The sequence below is a fragment of the Galeopterus variegatus genome, unplaced genomic scaffold (assembly GCF_000696425.1).
Source record: "Galeopterus variegatus unplaced genomic scaffold, G_variegatus-3.0.2 Scaffold8659, whole genome shotgun sequence".
In the NCBI taxonomy this organism is placed as follows: Eukaryota; Metazoa; Chordata; class Mammalia; order Dermoptera; family Cynocephalidae; genus Galeopterus; species Galeopterus variegatus.
Genome location: NW_007734770.1, coordinates 24,461 through 42,835, shown reverse-complemented (window position 1 = coordinate 42,835; position 18,375 = coordinate 24,461). Strand labels below are relative to the sequence as shown.

The 18,375-nt window shown below is 34.3% G+C and overlaps 1 protein-coding gene across 1 annotated transcript in view; it reads right to left on the bottom strand.

The window, feature by feature from the left end:
* Positions 1-18,375, bottom strand: part of DDX4 (DEAD (Asp-Glu-Ala-Asp) box polypeptide 4) — a gene marked incomplete at its 5' end in the record, with an annotated part of 31,627 nt that overhangs the window by 2,824 nt on the left and 10,428 nt on the right. Inside the window, 12 exons of the mRNA XM_008593050.1 lie at positions 1,219-1,239; positions 2,191-2,359; positions 6,232-6,398; positions 7,103-7,148; positions 9,594-9,748; positions 10,935-11,087; positions 12,021-12,163; positions 12,387-12,434; positions 12,539-12,586; positions 14,858-14,908; positions 15,415-15,495; positions 16,444-16,545. Of these exons, the coding sequence (XP_008591272.1) occupies positions 1,219-1,239; positions 2,191-2,359; positions 6,232-6,398; positions 7,103-7,148; positions 9,594-9,748; positions 10,935-11,087; positions 12,021-12,163; positions 12,387-12,434; positions 12,539-12,586; positions 14,858-14,908; positions 15,415-15,495; positions 16,444-16,545 (1,184 nt within the window). The remainder of the gene's footprint in view (positions 1-1,218; positions 1,240-2,190; positions 2,360-6,231; positions 6,399-7,102; positions 7,149-9,593; positions 9,749-10,934; positions 11,088-12,020; positions 12,164-12,386; positions 12,435-12,538; positions 12,587-14,857; positions 14,909-15,414; positions 15,496-16,443; positions 16,546-18,375) is intronic.

The window sequence follows — 18,375 nt, the reverse complement described above, 5'->3', positions numbered from 1 at the left end:
ATCAGATGTATAGTCAGAGAAAGAAATCAAGGCTGACTCCAAGATTTTGTGCCTGAGCAACTAACTGGAAGAATGGAACTAACATTAACTGATATGGTAAGATCATAAAAAAAAGGGTACAGAGGGGATATTTAGACATTATTTAGATATCTATTAGACAACCAAGTAGAGAAACTGATAAGACAACTGGTTCTCAAAGTAATAAGCGAGTTACATCTTTGAGACATGTTTATTTTATACTTCTTTGAGAGTAATTATTTTCTATCAAAAATTAATCTTTCAACAGTTTTGGAGGTCATCCAACAAGATGCCCAATGCCAAAATTGATTCATCTCACAATGGCAGGTACAGCACTGCTGAGCAGCTTAAGCCCTGGTCTCATCTTTTCTTGGTTGCCAGTGTGAATCCCAAGGAGCAATAAAAATTTAACTCTGCTGACACTACTGCTCTAGTTTTTTTTTTTCTTTTTCCTATCTACTGCTTTTGCGTACATTCTAGTTTAGAAAATAAGGTATTTCCCACTGGTGGCAACAATGACTGCAAATGATTGCCTTTTTAAGATTGGACCTGACCATACATTTAGAAAAAGAGATCCACCTAAACCATCTTTGAGATGCATTTTTAAGAAGGAAAAAGGGTAGCATAATTAAGTGAAAGAGAAAAGGAGATTAATTATATGAATAAAAATATGTAAAACTTAAGGATATACTGGATGCATATCACATACAAAGTTAACACACACGCACATTAGCCCGCACACAATGAACGCTAATCTATAAAAAAAAAATTAACAATTAAAATAATACAAAAGTATAACAATAGTGCTCATATACACTGATCCTTTCTCAAAGGCAAACTACAAAGTTAACACACACGCACATTAGCCCGCACACAATGAACGCTAATCTATAAAAAAAAATTAACAATTAAAATAATACAAAAGTATAACAATAGTGCTCATATACACTGATCCTTTCTCAAAGGCAAATCAGTACTTCTGAAAAATTCTCTTTGGATTATTGCCAAAATAAATTTTATTCTACAATTCATATATAAGAAATCTTAAGGTGACTATACTAAAAATATATTCTAACTTCAGCAAAACCACAGAGTGCTCATCTCTTTTGCATTTGGGGCTTCAACCTATACTGGGCAAGTTACCTGACCTCTCCGATTTCAGTTTCCTCATCCCTAAAATGGAGTAATGATAAAGCTTACCTCATAAGGTTGTTTTGAGAACTAAAAGAGTTAACACACATAAAAAAATTAGAACAGTATGTGGCCCATCGCTATTATTATTTTATATGCTCTTAGTCTATATTGCAAAATATTTGATGAAGCCAACCAATAAAATTTCTCAAACTCAAGATGAGTATTTGATTTTTAAAAGTACTTTTGTTAAAAAAAAAATTGAATACTACAAGCCTTTCAGTGATTTCTAAATCATCTTCCTTTCAATTTTTTCTTTTTGAATTATTGGAAATTAGCTTTTTCCTGCCTTCTCATCCCCCCATCTCAACACTGACACTCAGACTGAAACAGAATTACTAAAATGGGGGATGTGAATGGGGGCAAGTACAGCACATAAGTAGACCAAGCCTGTGAGGTAACAAGAAGGTATTACAATGACCATATTCAACAATTTTATTTCCAGTCACAAAATAAGGCTATTTCAAACAATCAAAAAATATGACTTTCTTTAAAAATGAAAATAAAAATGGGGGGAAATGAGAAAAAGATTTCTCATTGGTATTGTGAAGGAACAGAATTATTTCTCAAGTCCCTTCCAGCTCTAAAATTCTTTGAACCTTAGAATATAGGAAGCCTTAGGAAGCAAGAACTGGGAACCATAAACACAAAAACAAGTATTCACTCTTGACAGAGTAACAGGGTGATAGTAAAGATGTGTTACTATTAAGCCTTTCCAGTTTTCTAAACAAAAAAATATATATACTTCTGCCAGAATAGCTTTTAGTCAAACACTGTTAAAGTAAGTTTCAAAGCTTTTCTATTTTCAAACTTTATGGAGGAGAAAGGACTATATTTTTATATAATTTATACAGAAAACGGAATCATAAAATCTTTTATAAAAAAGGTAGAGGGAGAGAAAACAATTAAAACAAACATTAAATGTTATGCCAACAATTCTTTAGTGATTTTTTTAAGTTATTCATTTTTAAAAAATCAAAGTAATGATGAAGTAATTACATTACCTATGTTTCGTAGAATTTCAACAAGTTTTTCTCTCTTTGAGTACTGGCCAACTTGGAGAATGGTCTGCTGAACATCTCTACATGCTCCACCCACTTCTCCAACAGCAAGAAACAAATAATTCGACTTTAAAAACTCCCCAGCCAACCTTGAAAGACAAAAGATTATTCCTTAACTTATGCTCCTCCATTAATACTCATAATATTTGCTGAATTCCTGTGTTACTTCAATATTGATTAAACAGCAGATTATAATTGGTATAAGAAGATAAAGTGGTAACTTATATCGTCCAAGTACTATTTTCAAATATCAGTATAAAATGTTAAGATTTTTAAAAGTACATGACTACTAGTTTGCAGGAAAAGTTCATGTCAAATTATGAATACAGTAATTTCAAGTGCATTTGCTGTCCATGCAAAACTATATAAAATGTGTATATAATAATAATAAAAAGTGTGAACTAAAATAAATACTGACTGTGACAAGCAGGAATTTTTCATTAAAAACTGAAATGTAAGCACAAGGCACAAATTCTGTTATTCATTCATTGCTCTTATGTATGTTATTGTTAGGAATTGTTTTCTGAAAATATTACCTGTTAAATTACCCTGTTTCAAATGAATAATTTCATAACCAGATCTCAGGTCAGTGCTTTTCATGTCATGACACACATATAAAACGATAATATTTGGATAGCACAATTGGGCAGAAAAACAAGATAAGAGGCGAAAGGTCCAGGGGCTAGGCAGAACTAGTTGTGTATGTTTGCTCCAAAAGTTAAGGGCATCATCAATATCTGACACGTAGTAACTCACTATAGGCATACAATGGAGGTGGGGGAATTGCCAATTAGCTGAGTTTTCAGGGATAAACGGGGAGGCCCAAATTTATCTTCAGTCCTTCCTGCTCCCTCCTGTGCAGCAGTCTCATTTTCTAGCTGCCTCCTAGAATGTAATGAAAATAGCTCAAACTTAGCATATCCAGAATCTTAATAAATCACTGCTTCTTTCCTCTTACATGCTCTCTTACCATAAAAGGAAAGCTTCTTTTTGATATACCTTCTTCTAGAGTGAAGCATCTTCTCACCCAGGCACAAACCTTGAAATCACCTGAAATTCACTATCCACCACCCTTTTCATTCACTAAAATATTTACTGAGTGCTTTCTGTTAAGCATACATGGAACAAGGTACTCAGAGTGCAAAGATAAATACTACGGTGCCTGCCTCTGACGTGCTCACAGCAAGTAGGATATAGTTATATAAAATATCATTACTATTTAGTGTTAGAATCGTTAACATTTACTGAACACTTACTATAGTCCAAGAAATGTGCAAACTGTTTTGTATTGTTTCTTTCACAAGATACACTGGCAGGAAATGGGTGAAATGATGTCAAATTAGTAGAATGTTCAAGTTTGAAGATGATCTAAGGAAGTAGCAAGCAAGAATGTGGAACATTGACAACTGGAGAAAAGCATTCTACACAGAAGGAAAGAAGAAACAATAATGAGGAGGGACAGAATTCTGCTTGATCCACCAACAGGAAATAGCTTTAATAGACCAGAAATATATGATTCTAGGTAAGAAAGCAGCAGATGCGATAGAGATTATGTCATATGTTAAACAGTTTAAAAACTGGTTAGGCTGTAGAGATGGGAATACATGGGAAGTTTTACTTTAAATAAACAACTAAAAGAATCAGACCCTATTTTGGAATTATTACTAATGCAGAAGTGAGACTAGAAGCAGGGAGACAAGTTAAAAAGCTACTGCTAAAGAGCAGGCAGAAACTGAGTAGGATTTAAGTTAAAGTGAGAAATAGAGAAGAAATTAACAGATTTGAAATATTTGAGATAACTGCCAAGCTGAATATTTTTGAAGAGCAGAGACTTACAGGAGTGTGAGGGAGTAATTACCATGATTCAACAGATTTCTGGCTTCAAAAGACCATGGTGGTATTAACTAGAATAAGGAAAACTTTAAAAGAGTTGAAGAACATATAGGTACAATTTAAAAGGACATGAACATGGTAATTCATCTGAAAGTAAAAATACTCCCAAGTAGTTAACTTTAAAAGTCAGAGGCTCAGGAGAGAGATTAAGGAAACAAGGAATAAATCTGGGAGAGTTACAGGTAGAAGTGGAGCCAAGGGAACAGATGCTACAACGGTTCCAAAAATATGCAGAATGAGAAAAGGACTTTGGACCAAATGGGCAACTGGTAACACTTAAGAACAGACAGTGAAGCAATTGAGGAGGAGCAGGAAGCAAAGAATGTAAATATCTCAAGGTCAGGGACTCTTATTTTGTCTCTAGGGCTTACAATCAAATACAGTTCATAAAAGATCCTCAACAAATATTAGTGGCTGATGGTCATACACATTAGCCATTTTGGATGGCCAATATCCAAATACTTTCCTATTTCAGGGTAATCCAAAAGGAGAGAGGTAGCAGGAATATTACCTGTGAATTAGGTAGGTAATTACCTATTTAATATTACCAAAGCTGATGGTGGGAATGCAGATACTCCATTTCAAATTTACGATACCATTCAATCACTAAGAGATCATTACTTTATGTACCACTAAGAAAAAAAATCCTTCCAACAGACTCAATGCTTTCTTACTAGATTGTTTTCCCCCAATAAAGAGCTCTTTTTAACTTTACACAAAAATTTTTTTATCACACAGTAAGTAAAACCAATCAATAGCTAACACTACTTTCCAAGGGCTTGTGAGTGTTTGATGCACTGCGACAGAATCCCACATAACATTCTATCAGACCAGGGGACAAACTATAGAGCAAAGCACATGCTGCAGCAGGCCCAAAACCATGGGATCTACAGGTCATACCATATACTGCACTACCCAGAAGCTGCCAGCTTGGGAGAACACTGGAACGGTGTACATAAAGAACAGCTCAAGAGCCAGGTTAGAGGAAACTCTTTAGGGATCTACAGGTCATACCATATACTGCACTACCCAGAAGCTGCCAGCTTGGGAGAACACTGAACGGTGTACATAAAGAACAGCTCAAGAGCCAGGTTAGAGGAAACTCTTTATAAGGACAGTGCATCAACCAAAAGGACACAGTAACTCTGAATCAAAGATCTGCATGACTCCTGGAACCAAGGGTTGCAGGAAAGAATGACCCACCAATGACCCACTTGGGAAATCTGTGCTTCCCATCCCTTAACTCTTGGTTCTATAGATTTAGAGGTCTTAGTTCCCAGGGAGAGAACAGTTCCACTAGAGAAAACAGCAAGAGTCCTACTGAATTTAAAGCTATTGCTGTTGCCTGGGCACTTCAGGCTTCCTGTGCCAATGAACCATCTGGCAGCCAGAAGTGTCACCATACTAGCAGGGATTTGTCAATCTAATGTCTGAATTCACCAGACCACATGGTATATACAGCATGATCCTTAAATATCTGTCAATAATTGGTATGCTGACATACCAACTGGTATGCTGACAAAGACTTACTTCTCCCAAATTCTATACATTTAGATGTGAAAAGAAGGCACAATAATAAAATAACTTCATTTTGTAAGTATGTATCAAATCCTAGTTGGTGCTGTGCTACAAGACATACACACACACATACTTTTTAATAAAACGTGATGCTAATGCAAAGCCAGTAATAAATATAAGAAACAAAAAAAGGGGTAAATTTTTTAGGAATACATCTATTTTTTAAACTACCTACATTAAAATCTTAAATTTAAGAAAAGGATGGGCCGGCCCCGTGGCTCACTCAGGAGAGTGTGGCGGTAGCGCCAAGGCTGCGGGTTCTGATCCTATATAGGGATGGCCAGTGCGCTCACTGGCTGAGCGTGGTATGGACCACACCGTGCCGAGGGTTGCAATCCCCTTACCGGTCAAAAAAAAAAAAAATTTATGACTGTAAGAAAACGACAATAAAATCTCTAAAAAATAGAATATTCACATTGCTTCTACCTCCATAAAATTATTCATGTATATAATCAATTTTTTTTTTTTTTTTTTTTTTTTTAAAGCTTACCTCTGAATCTCTTCTGGAAAAGTTGCACTGAACATAAGGGTTTGGCGATGTTCCTTTGATGGCATTTCTGGGCAAGAAATTAGCTTCTTCATTTCTGGTCCAAAACCCATATCCAACATGCGATCAGCTTCATCCAAAACTAAATATTTGACTTGTTTGAGACCAATCTTTAAGGATATTTTCAAGGGTAGGGACAGAAAATACGCAGTAGTTTATATTAAATTAATCTCAATTCCAACTGTTAAAATGTTAAGGACAAAAACTAGAAATCAATGCATAAAATGATGAGAACTGTTATGCTTAGATAATACCATTACTGATTATTTCAGTTCAATTTTCTGTTATAAAATATTTTTTTAAATTAAGGCCAAAAAAAAAAAAAATCCCAGAAACATCTCACTCGGGAGAGTGCGGCACTGGTAGCACCGAGGCTGTGGGTTCAAATCCTATATAGGGATGGCCTGTGCGCTCGCTGGCTGAGCGTGGTGCGGACAACACCATGTACAGAGGGTTGCGATCCCCTTACTGGTCAAAAAAAAAAAAAATGTGCTGGCCCACAAACACACCCACACACAAACAAGCCAAAGACAGGAAGAAATGATTCATAAAAATACAAACGGGCACACCAAAGTCACAGGTTCAGATCCCTGTACCAGCCAGCCGCCCAAAAAAAAAAAAAAAAAACAAATGACTTCTAAACACTCTTTTTCTTAAAGTTCAGCATTACTTTAAAAAGGAAGACAAATGAAGACTAAGACTACCACAACTGTGATAATACCACCTTAGCCAAGGTAGAGGGGAATTAGTACTCAAGAAAGTAAATTGATACAACCTCTCACAATTTTAGTCTCTATTAAAATTTAAAACTTACCCTTTGTCCCACTAAATTCACATCTAGAAAGTTACCAAATATGTTCCTACAAATGTGCAGAGATGAATGTACAATAATATCGTCACCATTATTTTTGGTATCAAAAAACTGAAAAGTAATTAACTTTCTATCAGTAGATGACTTAAATTATATTACACTATACAAATGAATACTGAGCATCCATAAAAAGAAAGGGCTACAATTCTAAATTAAGCATTATCTCCAACATACTTTATTAAAAAAAAAAACCCCAACCCAAGTGCCAAGTGCCAACAGCTTAATATGCTACTGTTTGTTGAAGGGAGAATTAAAATGCATACATGTGCACCAGCTATTTCTGCAGTGATTCATATGAAACTGTTAGTAGTAGGCACTGAAGAGAAGAATAGAAGAAGTAGGGGGTAAAGAGTATATGAAAATTTTGTTTTATTAAACAAACTCGTTTTTAAAAATGGCTTGTTTTCCACTATTGTGAAGAATAAATGAATTAAATACTTGTAACTTAGCATATGCTAAGTATTCAATAACTTCATCATTAACATTGTTATTCTGTATGTACCATAATTTAACCAGTCCTCTACTGATGGACATTTAAATTTTTCAGCCTTTTACCACAACAATGTTGCAGCAAAAATCCATGTATAAATTTCCATCTTTGTGCACACATTATCTGAATGTACCATGCACATGTTTTTGTTTTTAAAAAAGAAAATGTTTATCTTCTTTTACTTGATTTCAAAACCTAAAAGCAACATAGTACATGAGAATTAGCAAGAAATAAACACTGGTATAAGCAATACACATCTACTTTTTCCAAAAGATCTATCAAGTTTGACATTTAAATGATTTTAATAATCACTTTACTTTTTGCTTCTCATTTAAAATAAACCGATATACAAAATAAAAGGTTAACAGTTTCTACACAGAAAGCTCTAAAAAATTGTAAAGAAAAACACTGTTTCCAGAAGATAAACTGGCAGATAGCAAATAGACATTTCACAAAGGAAAACTTATTTAGTACTCAAAAAAGTAGTTCAATCTCATAATAATCAAATGAAAAAAATAATGAAGATATCCACAGTGGTTTTAAAATATATACATGCACTTTACTCAATAAAAAATAAATAATAAGGCACACAAATTCTTTAATATTCCTTCCCTCAAATATAAATCCTGACTCCCCTGCCCCTCAAGTGTGAGCAAGGATGGCTTTACAGGCATGCAAACTGTGAGTCACACAGGGTCCAAAGCTCAGAAGAGCTCTGAAACCTTCATTTTGCACTAGTTCCAGCAAATTAGCCAGTCCTGAGTTTGGCTAGACTTAGTGACTTGCTTCTTACAAACAGAACATGGCAAATAGACAATGTGTGACTTCTGAGACTATTTAATAAAAGCCATTGCAGCCTTCTCCTTGCTCTCTCTCACTGGTCAATCTAGGGGAAGCCAGTTGCCATTTCCTAAGGATAATTAAGCATCTTTATGGAGCGATCCAGTCAAGCCTTCAGATGACAGCAATCCTGGCTAACACCATGTCTGCAATCTCATGAAAGACTATAAGCCAGAAGCAGCCAGCTAAACTGTCTCCAAAATCCTAACCCCAAGAAACTGTGAGATAATAAATGTTCACTGTTTTAAGCACCTAGGTTTTAAGGTAATTTGTTAGGCAGTAGATAACTACTTCAATACCAAATGTTGGCAAACAGTATAGTGAAATAAGTCTTCTCATATACTGATGGTAGAAATGTACATTAGTGCAAGTTTTAAAATAAGTTCATGCTCGGGCCGGCCCGGTGGCGCACTCGGTAGAGTGCGGCGCTTGGGAGCGCGGCGGCGCTCCCGCTGAGGGTTCAGATCCCATATAGAGACCGGTCCGCTCACTGGTTGAGCGCGGTGCGGGCGCGACACCGAGGGTTGCGATCCCGTTACCAGTCACGAAAAAAGACAAAAAGGAAAAATAAATAAGTTCATGCTCTTTAAAATTGATAAAAACCTATTCTAAAAAGATACTTAAAACAGAAAAACTTTATGTAGCAAGATGTTCATTACAGTTTTACTTACAATAGTCTTAAGTTAGAAAGAGCCTAAATGACCCAAAACAGGGAAATAAAATGTACACACATGGATTTTAAAGTCATTAAAAATTAGTTCTCATTATGCAATAGCAGTTTTCTGTATTATGAAATTATAAAAGAACAGAAAATTAATATGAATACCCTAAGTTCCTTTTTAATCATGCATTAAAAACTACCAAAAAAACCCCAACATGTTCACTATTTTATTTTCTACCTATGTCATCTAGTTTTAATAAGCATGTTTAAAAAAAAATAAAAATAAACAAGATTCTATAAACAAGGTTATGAAAGAATATACTTCAATCAAATACCACTAAAAATTATGTAAGTGCATCCTTACCGAGTTCTTCTTAAAATAAGTGAAAAAAAAAATCTCTGAAGAGAAACTGTTCTGTGAGTGGCATTCCAGATGTACTTACCCAAAAGAAAATTTTCTGGCTTCCAAATAAATCTGGTTGATCAATTCTCGAGTTGGTGCCACAATAATACACTCTGGTTCCTGCACCTCTCTAAAACGAGTGGCAGTTATTCCATCACGTATCATATGAGCCAAAACTGGCAGGAGAAAAGCTGCCTAGAAGTTAAATTGACTAATTTACAAATTTATAGGGCATCATTTTTGTCCCTATGGAAGGCTATTTTTCATGCCCTATTGCCTCAAGATTCTTTTTCCATCTTGCTGGTAAATTTAAGAAGAAAATGAAAATTTTTATTTCAACTAGTTCTTAACATTTAAGTTGTTCTGCTCATATTATATAACTAAAATATTTGATAAAATTAACCTACCCTATCAAAATATTTTCAGTCTTTTTTAAAAAAGCATACCTATAAATTCTAAATAGATCAACAACATTAATTCATAGAGGGGAATAAAGACAATTTGATGCAAATCACTGCATTTAACAGTTGTTCTAAATTAGTACTTTTGGGGTAGTAATAAAATGATCACTCATAATGTTTGACAGAAGTGGTTGACAAGATCAAGAACTTGAAAATCATCATTTAAATTACTAAATACAACACCCTTATTAAGTTATATCTGGCAAGACAAATTTTGTGGTATAGTTTTCTCATTAAGCAAAATAAGACACTTATTAAAATCTACCTCCAAAACCATATTTAAGTCAATCATCAGCTGCTGTATTACACAACTCACCTATTTTCCCTTAAATTCTAATATGGAGGCTGATTAAGACTAAAATGGCATGAACTAGGATGCTACAATTCTAGAAATAATAGTCTCATCTCATGGAACCCTATTTAACAGAAAAACCCACTGGATTAGTTCTAAAACAAACCTTGCTTCATCAGATTAACATAACCTGAGGTTACGTCATACTAAGGACCATGTACAATGCATATTAGCTGTTTATCATCTTTTGACTCCAAGGATATGTCAACTATACTACAGAAATTATTTTCTCCTTCTCTCAATGCTTATAACCTCTGGTTCTTTGACCTTCAATCATTTTCTTTTAGAAACTGCCATGTCCCAGAAAGAGTTGAACACACTTAGAAACAGATTAAACATTTATGGACTGCAACACTACCCTAAAAATAGTTCAAAATTCTTTTTTCAGAAGTACACAAACCCCCAATTAAAAAATCAGAAGCAAAAACATGAATATTTACAACAGTTCACTGAAATCAAATACAAACCTTCTATCCAATAAAAGAGACTCAAACTATTTAGGAAACATCAAAGTTAGAAAAGTAACAATTCGGATATGGAGCAGAATATATGTAAGAAAATGACTTACAGTCTTCCCAGACCCTGTTTGAGCACAAGCCATCAAATCTCGTCCTGCTAGTATAATGGGAATACTGTATTTTTGTACAGGAGTAAGCTTAGTATAACCAGCTTTGGCAATGTTGTTATTCAGTGTCTGACAGAGATTAGCTTCTTCAAAAGTCTAAAAAAAAAAAAAAAAAAAAAACGGGGGGGGGCAGTGATTACGTTTCACATACCATATGCAGGTCATTTCATAAACATATTCCATTTAAACTAGTTTTTAACTTTTTTTGTACATATTTGTGAGGTACAGTGTGCTGTTTCAATCCATGCATATACTTGTACACTGATTCACTCAGAATAGATAGCATAGCTTCATATTCATTAATCCACTACTTTCCCTAGCTCCAGTGCTCCCTCTCCGCCTGTCCTCTGGTAACCATTATTCTACTCTCCCTACTTCTATGAGAATACCCCACCCCCCTTTTATTTTTAAGATTCCACTTATGAGTGAGATCATGCAGTATTTGTGTTTCTGTGCCTGGCTTACTTCACTCAACATATAGGTTTTGTCAATTCTATTTTATATACTAAATTTACTTTACCAATATACCCCCACTCAGAAGTAAATATCCAAAGCGTATATGCTAGAATTAGGAAGTATTCCCCATAGAGAGTAGTCCCAAAAACGTTTTTTTTCTGCCCCCTTAAAACCTGTGAGATACGAAAAACGCTGATCAGTAACACTGGCTCATTATAATCAGCAACAGCAGACAAAGAGCTCCTCCACTCTCCTTAGAAAATCACTCCCCTAAGATACACTTTCTCACATACTTAGGAAGCTAACATCTTGAATCTCTAGGAAAAGTATCCTTTTTAGTAAATTTAAATGAAGTTCTCATCCTGATATGGGGAATGAGGACGAAATCTAATACTCTCTTTTTTGACACAGCAATCAATTCTACTGTAGAAGGTAGACATGGCTCTAAATTTCAAACCTAAGACATTAGATACTAGAGGTGAAATTTTTGTGACATCAATTTAAAGAAATACAGTAATATTTTAAAACCAAAGTTTGCTATATAGTCAACACAGAAACAAGTAATACACTGACCAGAATTGCTGGTGGTACATCATGTCCAGACACTTCTACAAGAATAGTATCATATTTGTCAAAGTTTATGCCAGTCTGATAATGTGCAAAGATGGAGTCCTCATCCTCAGGTGGAGGAGGGGGTATGTAGGTTACTTTTGGTCCTTAGAATTTAAATAAAAAACATAATTTACATTACAAAGACTAGAAGAAAAATAAAAGAAAATCGACAAAAATGAAATTTTAAATACTGTAGAAATTCCCACTGTTTACCATTAAAGATTTCACTGTTCAAATTTTTAAAAAGATAAAAATGCAAAATATTTAAAAGCAGGATTATTAAAATTGCAATGTACATTCACGTGGACCACACAAGTGTTAACATACCTTGAGTGTCACCACTTTCTCTTCCTTCAGCTTCTGACTTCGAAGAATCTTAAAGGGTATCAAAACAAAAGAGATAAATATTCTTAAAAATTGAGGGGTAAAAGAACTCTCACTATATAAATCAAATATCTTATCTCCAAAGTAAAACTTACTCTTTCCAGAGCCTGTTATTACCTCTTCATTTAAACCTTTGTAACCACCTATTAAAGAAATTCATAGTGACAATCAGTCAAGATACAAAGCTGTGTACAACTGTACTTTCATTGCTTGTCTTCAAGGAGGACAAGTTTAAAAATGGACAGGCATCCTGAAAGCCCCTTCTTACAAATACTTGAGACAGTTAAGATAAATAGAATCTTGTACATTTTAAGTTTCCTTAGTATTTAAAATAATTTTATGCAACTGAGACTGTGTTACCACTTTTTGTTTAAGCTGTTATGTTTCTTTCCTAATAAGCAAAGATATATATTTTCTAAAAGGAACTAAAAATCTGTTGTGTTGGGGGTCCCTAAGACCACCCCAGGTTCAATGATTTACTAGGAGGACTCACAGGACTCAAAATATAGTCCTAGTCACGGCTATGATTTGTTACAGTTAAAGAATAGGGAGCAAAATCAGCAAAGAGAAGAAGCCCGTGGGGCAAAGCCCAGGGAAAACCAGGTGCAAGCTTCTAAGAGTCTCCTTCAACTGGAGAAGGACATGCTTAATCCTCCCAGCAATGATATGAGGAATGGAGATAAAATCTAGTACTCTGTTTTGACACAGCAATTAATTCTACTGTAGAAGGTAGACATGGTGACAAAACATGTGAAATGTTACCTACCAGAGAAGCTCATTAGAAACTCAATACCCAGGGTTTTTAATAGGGACTCATAATGTACATACCTTCTGCCTGGCACATACCAAAATTCCAGACTCCCAGAAGGAAATTATTCAGCATAAACCACATTGTTTATACAAACAGTTTAGGCACAATGAGTCACTCATACCAATTGGGGTAGTGGGAACACTTCCCAGATCCAAGTTCTCAGATGCTAGCTACAACGGTTAATTTTAGGTGTCAACTTGACTGATTAAAGGATATCCAGATAGCTGGGAAAGCATTATTTCTGGGATGTCTGTGAGGGTATTTCTGAAAAACACTGGCATTTTAATCAGTGGATTGGGTAAGGAAGATCTGCCCTCACTCAATGTAGGTGGGCACCGCCCAATTGGCTGAGGGCTCAGACAGAACAAAAAGGCAAAGGAAAAGCAAATTCTCTATGTTCTAGGGCTGGGACACCCTTCTTCTCCTGCCCTTGGACATCAGAACTTCAAGTTCTCCAGCCTTTCGATTCTCAGACCTCATCCTCAGACTGAGAGTTTTATCATTGGCTTCCCTGGTTCTCCAGCATGCAGACAGCCTATGATGGGACTTCTCAGCCTCCATAATTGCGTGAGCCAATTCCCCTAATAAATCCCCTCTTAGAGATCTGTATCTATCTATTGCTACTTCTGTCTCTCTAGAGAACCCTGACTAATATACACTAGCCAGGGACCAACCTTGTAAGCAGGATTTTCAATTTCATTTATTGACGAATTTTAAGTGAACAGCAGTCAGGCCTATTAACTCTTTTCTACACACTACCTTTCTGATTTTTAGATAACTATCTATTGTGCCACTTTTAGGTACTATGACTGCATTAGATCCAAAAGCTAAATAGATATAACATGTTTTACATGTGAGCTAACTTCTTTGGCTTGTGTGTTTATAAGTATTGAAATCCTTCTTCATACAAGATGTGAACATTTGTGGAAGACTTGGTTTTTAACAAGTCCTTAATAAATTTTTTCTACACTGAAGAATCCAAGAATCAGGTGAAAAAAGCTGTCCCTTTGAATGCTCTCAGGGTAACAACAATTGCTGAGAATCTTTCAAAGACAAACAAGCCTTATTAGTTTACTAGCTTTGAAAGCATTTTAACTTTTACATGACATTTAAGTATTTATACTTTGAAAAAAATTCAGAGTAAAAAAGCATATACATTGAACTAACTTTTATACCTTACACCAAATCAAATAACTATCTCATGATAAGAAAAAACATTGTTTTAATAAGGATTTATACACATAAATATATTTCTCAATTTTTAACATCTGCACAGTATCCCATTTTATGGTTATATTATTTATTAAAGTTATTTACTGATGAATTTTAGGTGATTTCCAGTTTTTACTTATTATAAAATGAAGACTTAGTGAACATCCTTGTACACGTACTTGCAAATACATCTATAGTATATAATTTCTATAATGGAACTACTGGATCAAAGAGGAAATAACCTGGAGGGTATTACAGGAACTCTCCAAAACAGGCTGTGCAAGTTTATACTCCTCAGTGTATAAAAGCAGTAAGTTACCTTCAACTCCAAAAATTAAATTTACAGTACAATAATTTTAATTTCTTATACATAAACCAAGTAGGAACTTACCTCGTCTACCACTTCCGTTGCTACTTCTTCTTTGATATATGTCACCACTACCTGTAAGGCAATGTTTTGCAGTTTATAAAAAACACAGCTCCTCCTCAAGCACATAAACATATGGCTATTATTCAATACAGAGTGATTACTTAGGATTCCTAGTCCCTTAAGCAATTTATCTCTTAATTCTAGATTTAATTTAAACCTTACCTTTATTTAAACATTTTTCATCAACAATTGTGTTCTTTTTCAATTTCTCCTCAAATCAAATTGTTTTCCCCTAACTCAGAAACCTTTGAAACCAGTGCAAGCTTAATTTTCCTTCCTTCAGTTAAAAGTATAATTTACACCTCAAATTAACTGAAGAAATAATAGAAGAAATAATTCACAGGGCACAAGTTTCAAAAGAGAGGCAAAATTATCCACGTATTTTTGCTGACAGATCTAAAAAGCAGAGAAAATCATGTAGTGTAGCCAACGTAGTGTACCTAAACATATATATATTAATCCTAGTGCTAAAAACATACATGAATGATTAATATTCAGTAGTAACTTTTATTTCTCACCTGTGCTACTTACTGCTGGTCTTCTAGAACCAAAAAGACCACCAATGCTCTGCATTCCTTCATCTTGGTCGTATTCATTTTCTTGATTTGTAAAAAATAAAATTGTTACTTTTAAGAAGGTTTTTAATCATTAAGAGAACACAAATCAAGGTTTTGTGCCAGAAGTTAAAAGATGTGAGATAAAATAGTTTAACAAGAATCACAATGAGGATTTTTCTAAGTATCACACACAAAGAATTTTTCCACAAATTATGTCCTTCAATTACAAATTACTTCAAAAATTTTATTTTATCAAAATTATTTTATAAACGAAGTTAGGGCCAATGTTATGTCAAAACATGATATGTTAAAGTTAACTTCCTCCAAAAAGTGGCACCTTTACTTCCCCAGAAACTTCACATTGCATCATTTCATACCATATTCTCCTGAATAGCAACCCTTGCTCCCATTGTTGCCAAATCAAATTTTACTAGCCCTGTACAGCAACCCTTCAGAACCCTACGCTTTTTAAAAAGTAACAATTCACTAGTATGCTATGCAGCTATTAAATCATTAATACAAATTTATTTATGATGATTTCAGCTTCCAAACCATTAATCTGTCCTCCTCTGTTAAGAGACGCATGCATTCCAACACAGACTTCTGAAGACGCTACCTTAGCTCCAATGAATATGATAGCTGGAGGAATTTAAGGTAGAAAGCCATATTGGTGAAGAAAGGTATGTTGGGGATAGGTAGAGCCCTACAGGCCACCTATTTAAAAGGTCGGCCATATTACCAAGGCTCTAAAACTCTTAATAATATGTAATATTAAAGAACTGGGTCAAACAAATCTCTAAAAAATTTATATTCCAATATGCAATTACAAATGTGTCTTAAAAATGATATATACAATGTGGGCAATTAATTTGTATCAGCCACTGTGCTAAGCTGTTCTCATATAATCCTCATAATAACAACCTTATGTAATGGATATTTGTCATTTTCTTCTTAACAGATAAAGCATGCTATTTGCAATCCACTACTAACTTGTACTTCCTAGAGCATATCCTCCACGGCAACCTCGGAAACTTCCTCTTCCTCCTCTTCTGGATGGCCTTGAAGCTTCTGAATCATTTCCGTCTTGATACCCTATTATATGAAAACACACACACACACACAAGAACACCACAAAACAACAACAAAGAAATCTTGGGGACATGGTGGCCAAATTTAATTTAAGCCTTGAGTAAAATTCAATGACTTTAAATATTTTAAGGCATTAACAGATAGTCACTAAAAAGAAATGCCATATTTGACCCGTAAATGCTCAACTTTACTAATATAAATAGATATGGCTGTAATCAGGAAAAAATCCACGGCTCACTCTGAGAATCAAAACTTAAAAAATGACTAAAAGGAAAAAGTGTCACTTGAATAAAACACTGAAAGTCGCCAAAGCTGCACCATTAACTGGACTTCTTCCATCCACAGGAGAATTAAATAAACATCTTCCTCAGAGCACAGACATGTAGGCACATATAAAGTCTGATTTTCTATTATAAACAATTCATTTTTTAATTCAATTGACTCCCAAAAAAATCAGTAGAAAGGGTTCAAGCGAAATTTGATTCCATCTAGGGCAGAACTAGATCAATTCAAAACCAAAGTGCCAACTGGACAGGAAATGAAAATTGAGACTAGTTTATGGACTTGCAACTGTTTACACCTAAAGAGAATGATCAATAAAGCTAAAATTCTACATATGCTGCTACTTGATATTTATTAGATTATACTATTTTAAAAGCCTATTTATAGAATGGGACAGAACTAATTCAAAGTAGATTCATAGTTATGCACCTATTACTTAAACCTTACACTCATCAATCTATCAACAATCTGGATATTAATAGTTACACCCATTTTTTATTCAAAATTATTTATTTGTACCTCCGTTATCTTTTAAGAAACGTTGTCAGGGTTTCTTTTCAAAAAAGAAAAATAAAAAGTTTGTCTTCTGAATCCTCTCTTTTTTTTAAGGTATAAGTTATTTTTGTGAAAGTAAAAGAACATATAAAACATATATATGTTAAAAATATAATAAAATGAAAATCTACGTACCCACCCCCCATCCAGCTTAAGACTAAAATGTTCACAATACATTTGCAGTCCATGTATTTCATTTCCCTTGTTTCTCTTCTTCTCCCTGAGCACCTCTCCCTCCTCCCAACCAATATCCTGAATTGTTTTTCATTTCCTTGCTCTTAATTTTTACCAACTATGAACATATTCTTAACCAACATATTGTTTAGTTTTGTTTTTGAGCTTTATATAATAGAATCACCCAGAATATATTCTTCTATCATCTTTCTTTTGTTGATGTGTGAAACTATTTCACGCATTTTCATTGCTGAACACTTACTTGTATGTTTCCATTTCATTCATGTCTATTATCTTTTCTCCTTTTCTCCTCCCTTTTTAATTACAGTCATGCACCACATAACATTTCAGTCAATTGCAGACTGCCTATATAATGATGGTCCCATAAGATTATAATGAAGCTGAAATATTCTTATTGCTTAGTGACATCATAGTCGTCATAACATCATAGCACAATTACTTTTTTATAAATTTACCGTAGCCTAAATGTACATAAAATGTTTATAAAGTTTACAATACTGTAATGTATGAGGCCTTTAACCTTGGAAAAGTCTCAACTATTCCCTTCAAATAGTCTTCTTTCTCCTCCTCCCCCTTCCCCCATTTTCTCTGATCTCTCCACAGGAAACATTTAGACATATGTTGAACTAACAGGCCTTCTTATTCTATCTTCCATATCTCTTAACTGCTTTTGTGTTTTCCATTTCCAAATTTAGAGAATTTCCTCAGATCTGTCCTTTGATTAATTTATTCTATTCATCTGTGTTTAACCTGTTTAACCCATCCATTATGTTTTTTTTTTTTTTTTTTTTTTTTTTTTTC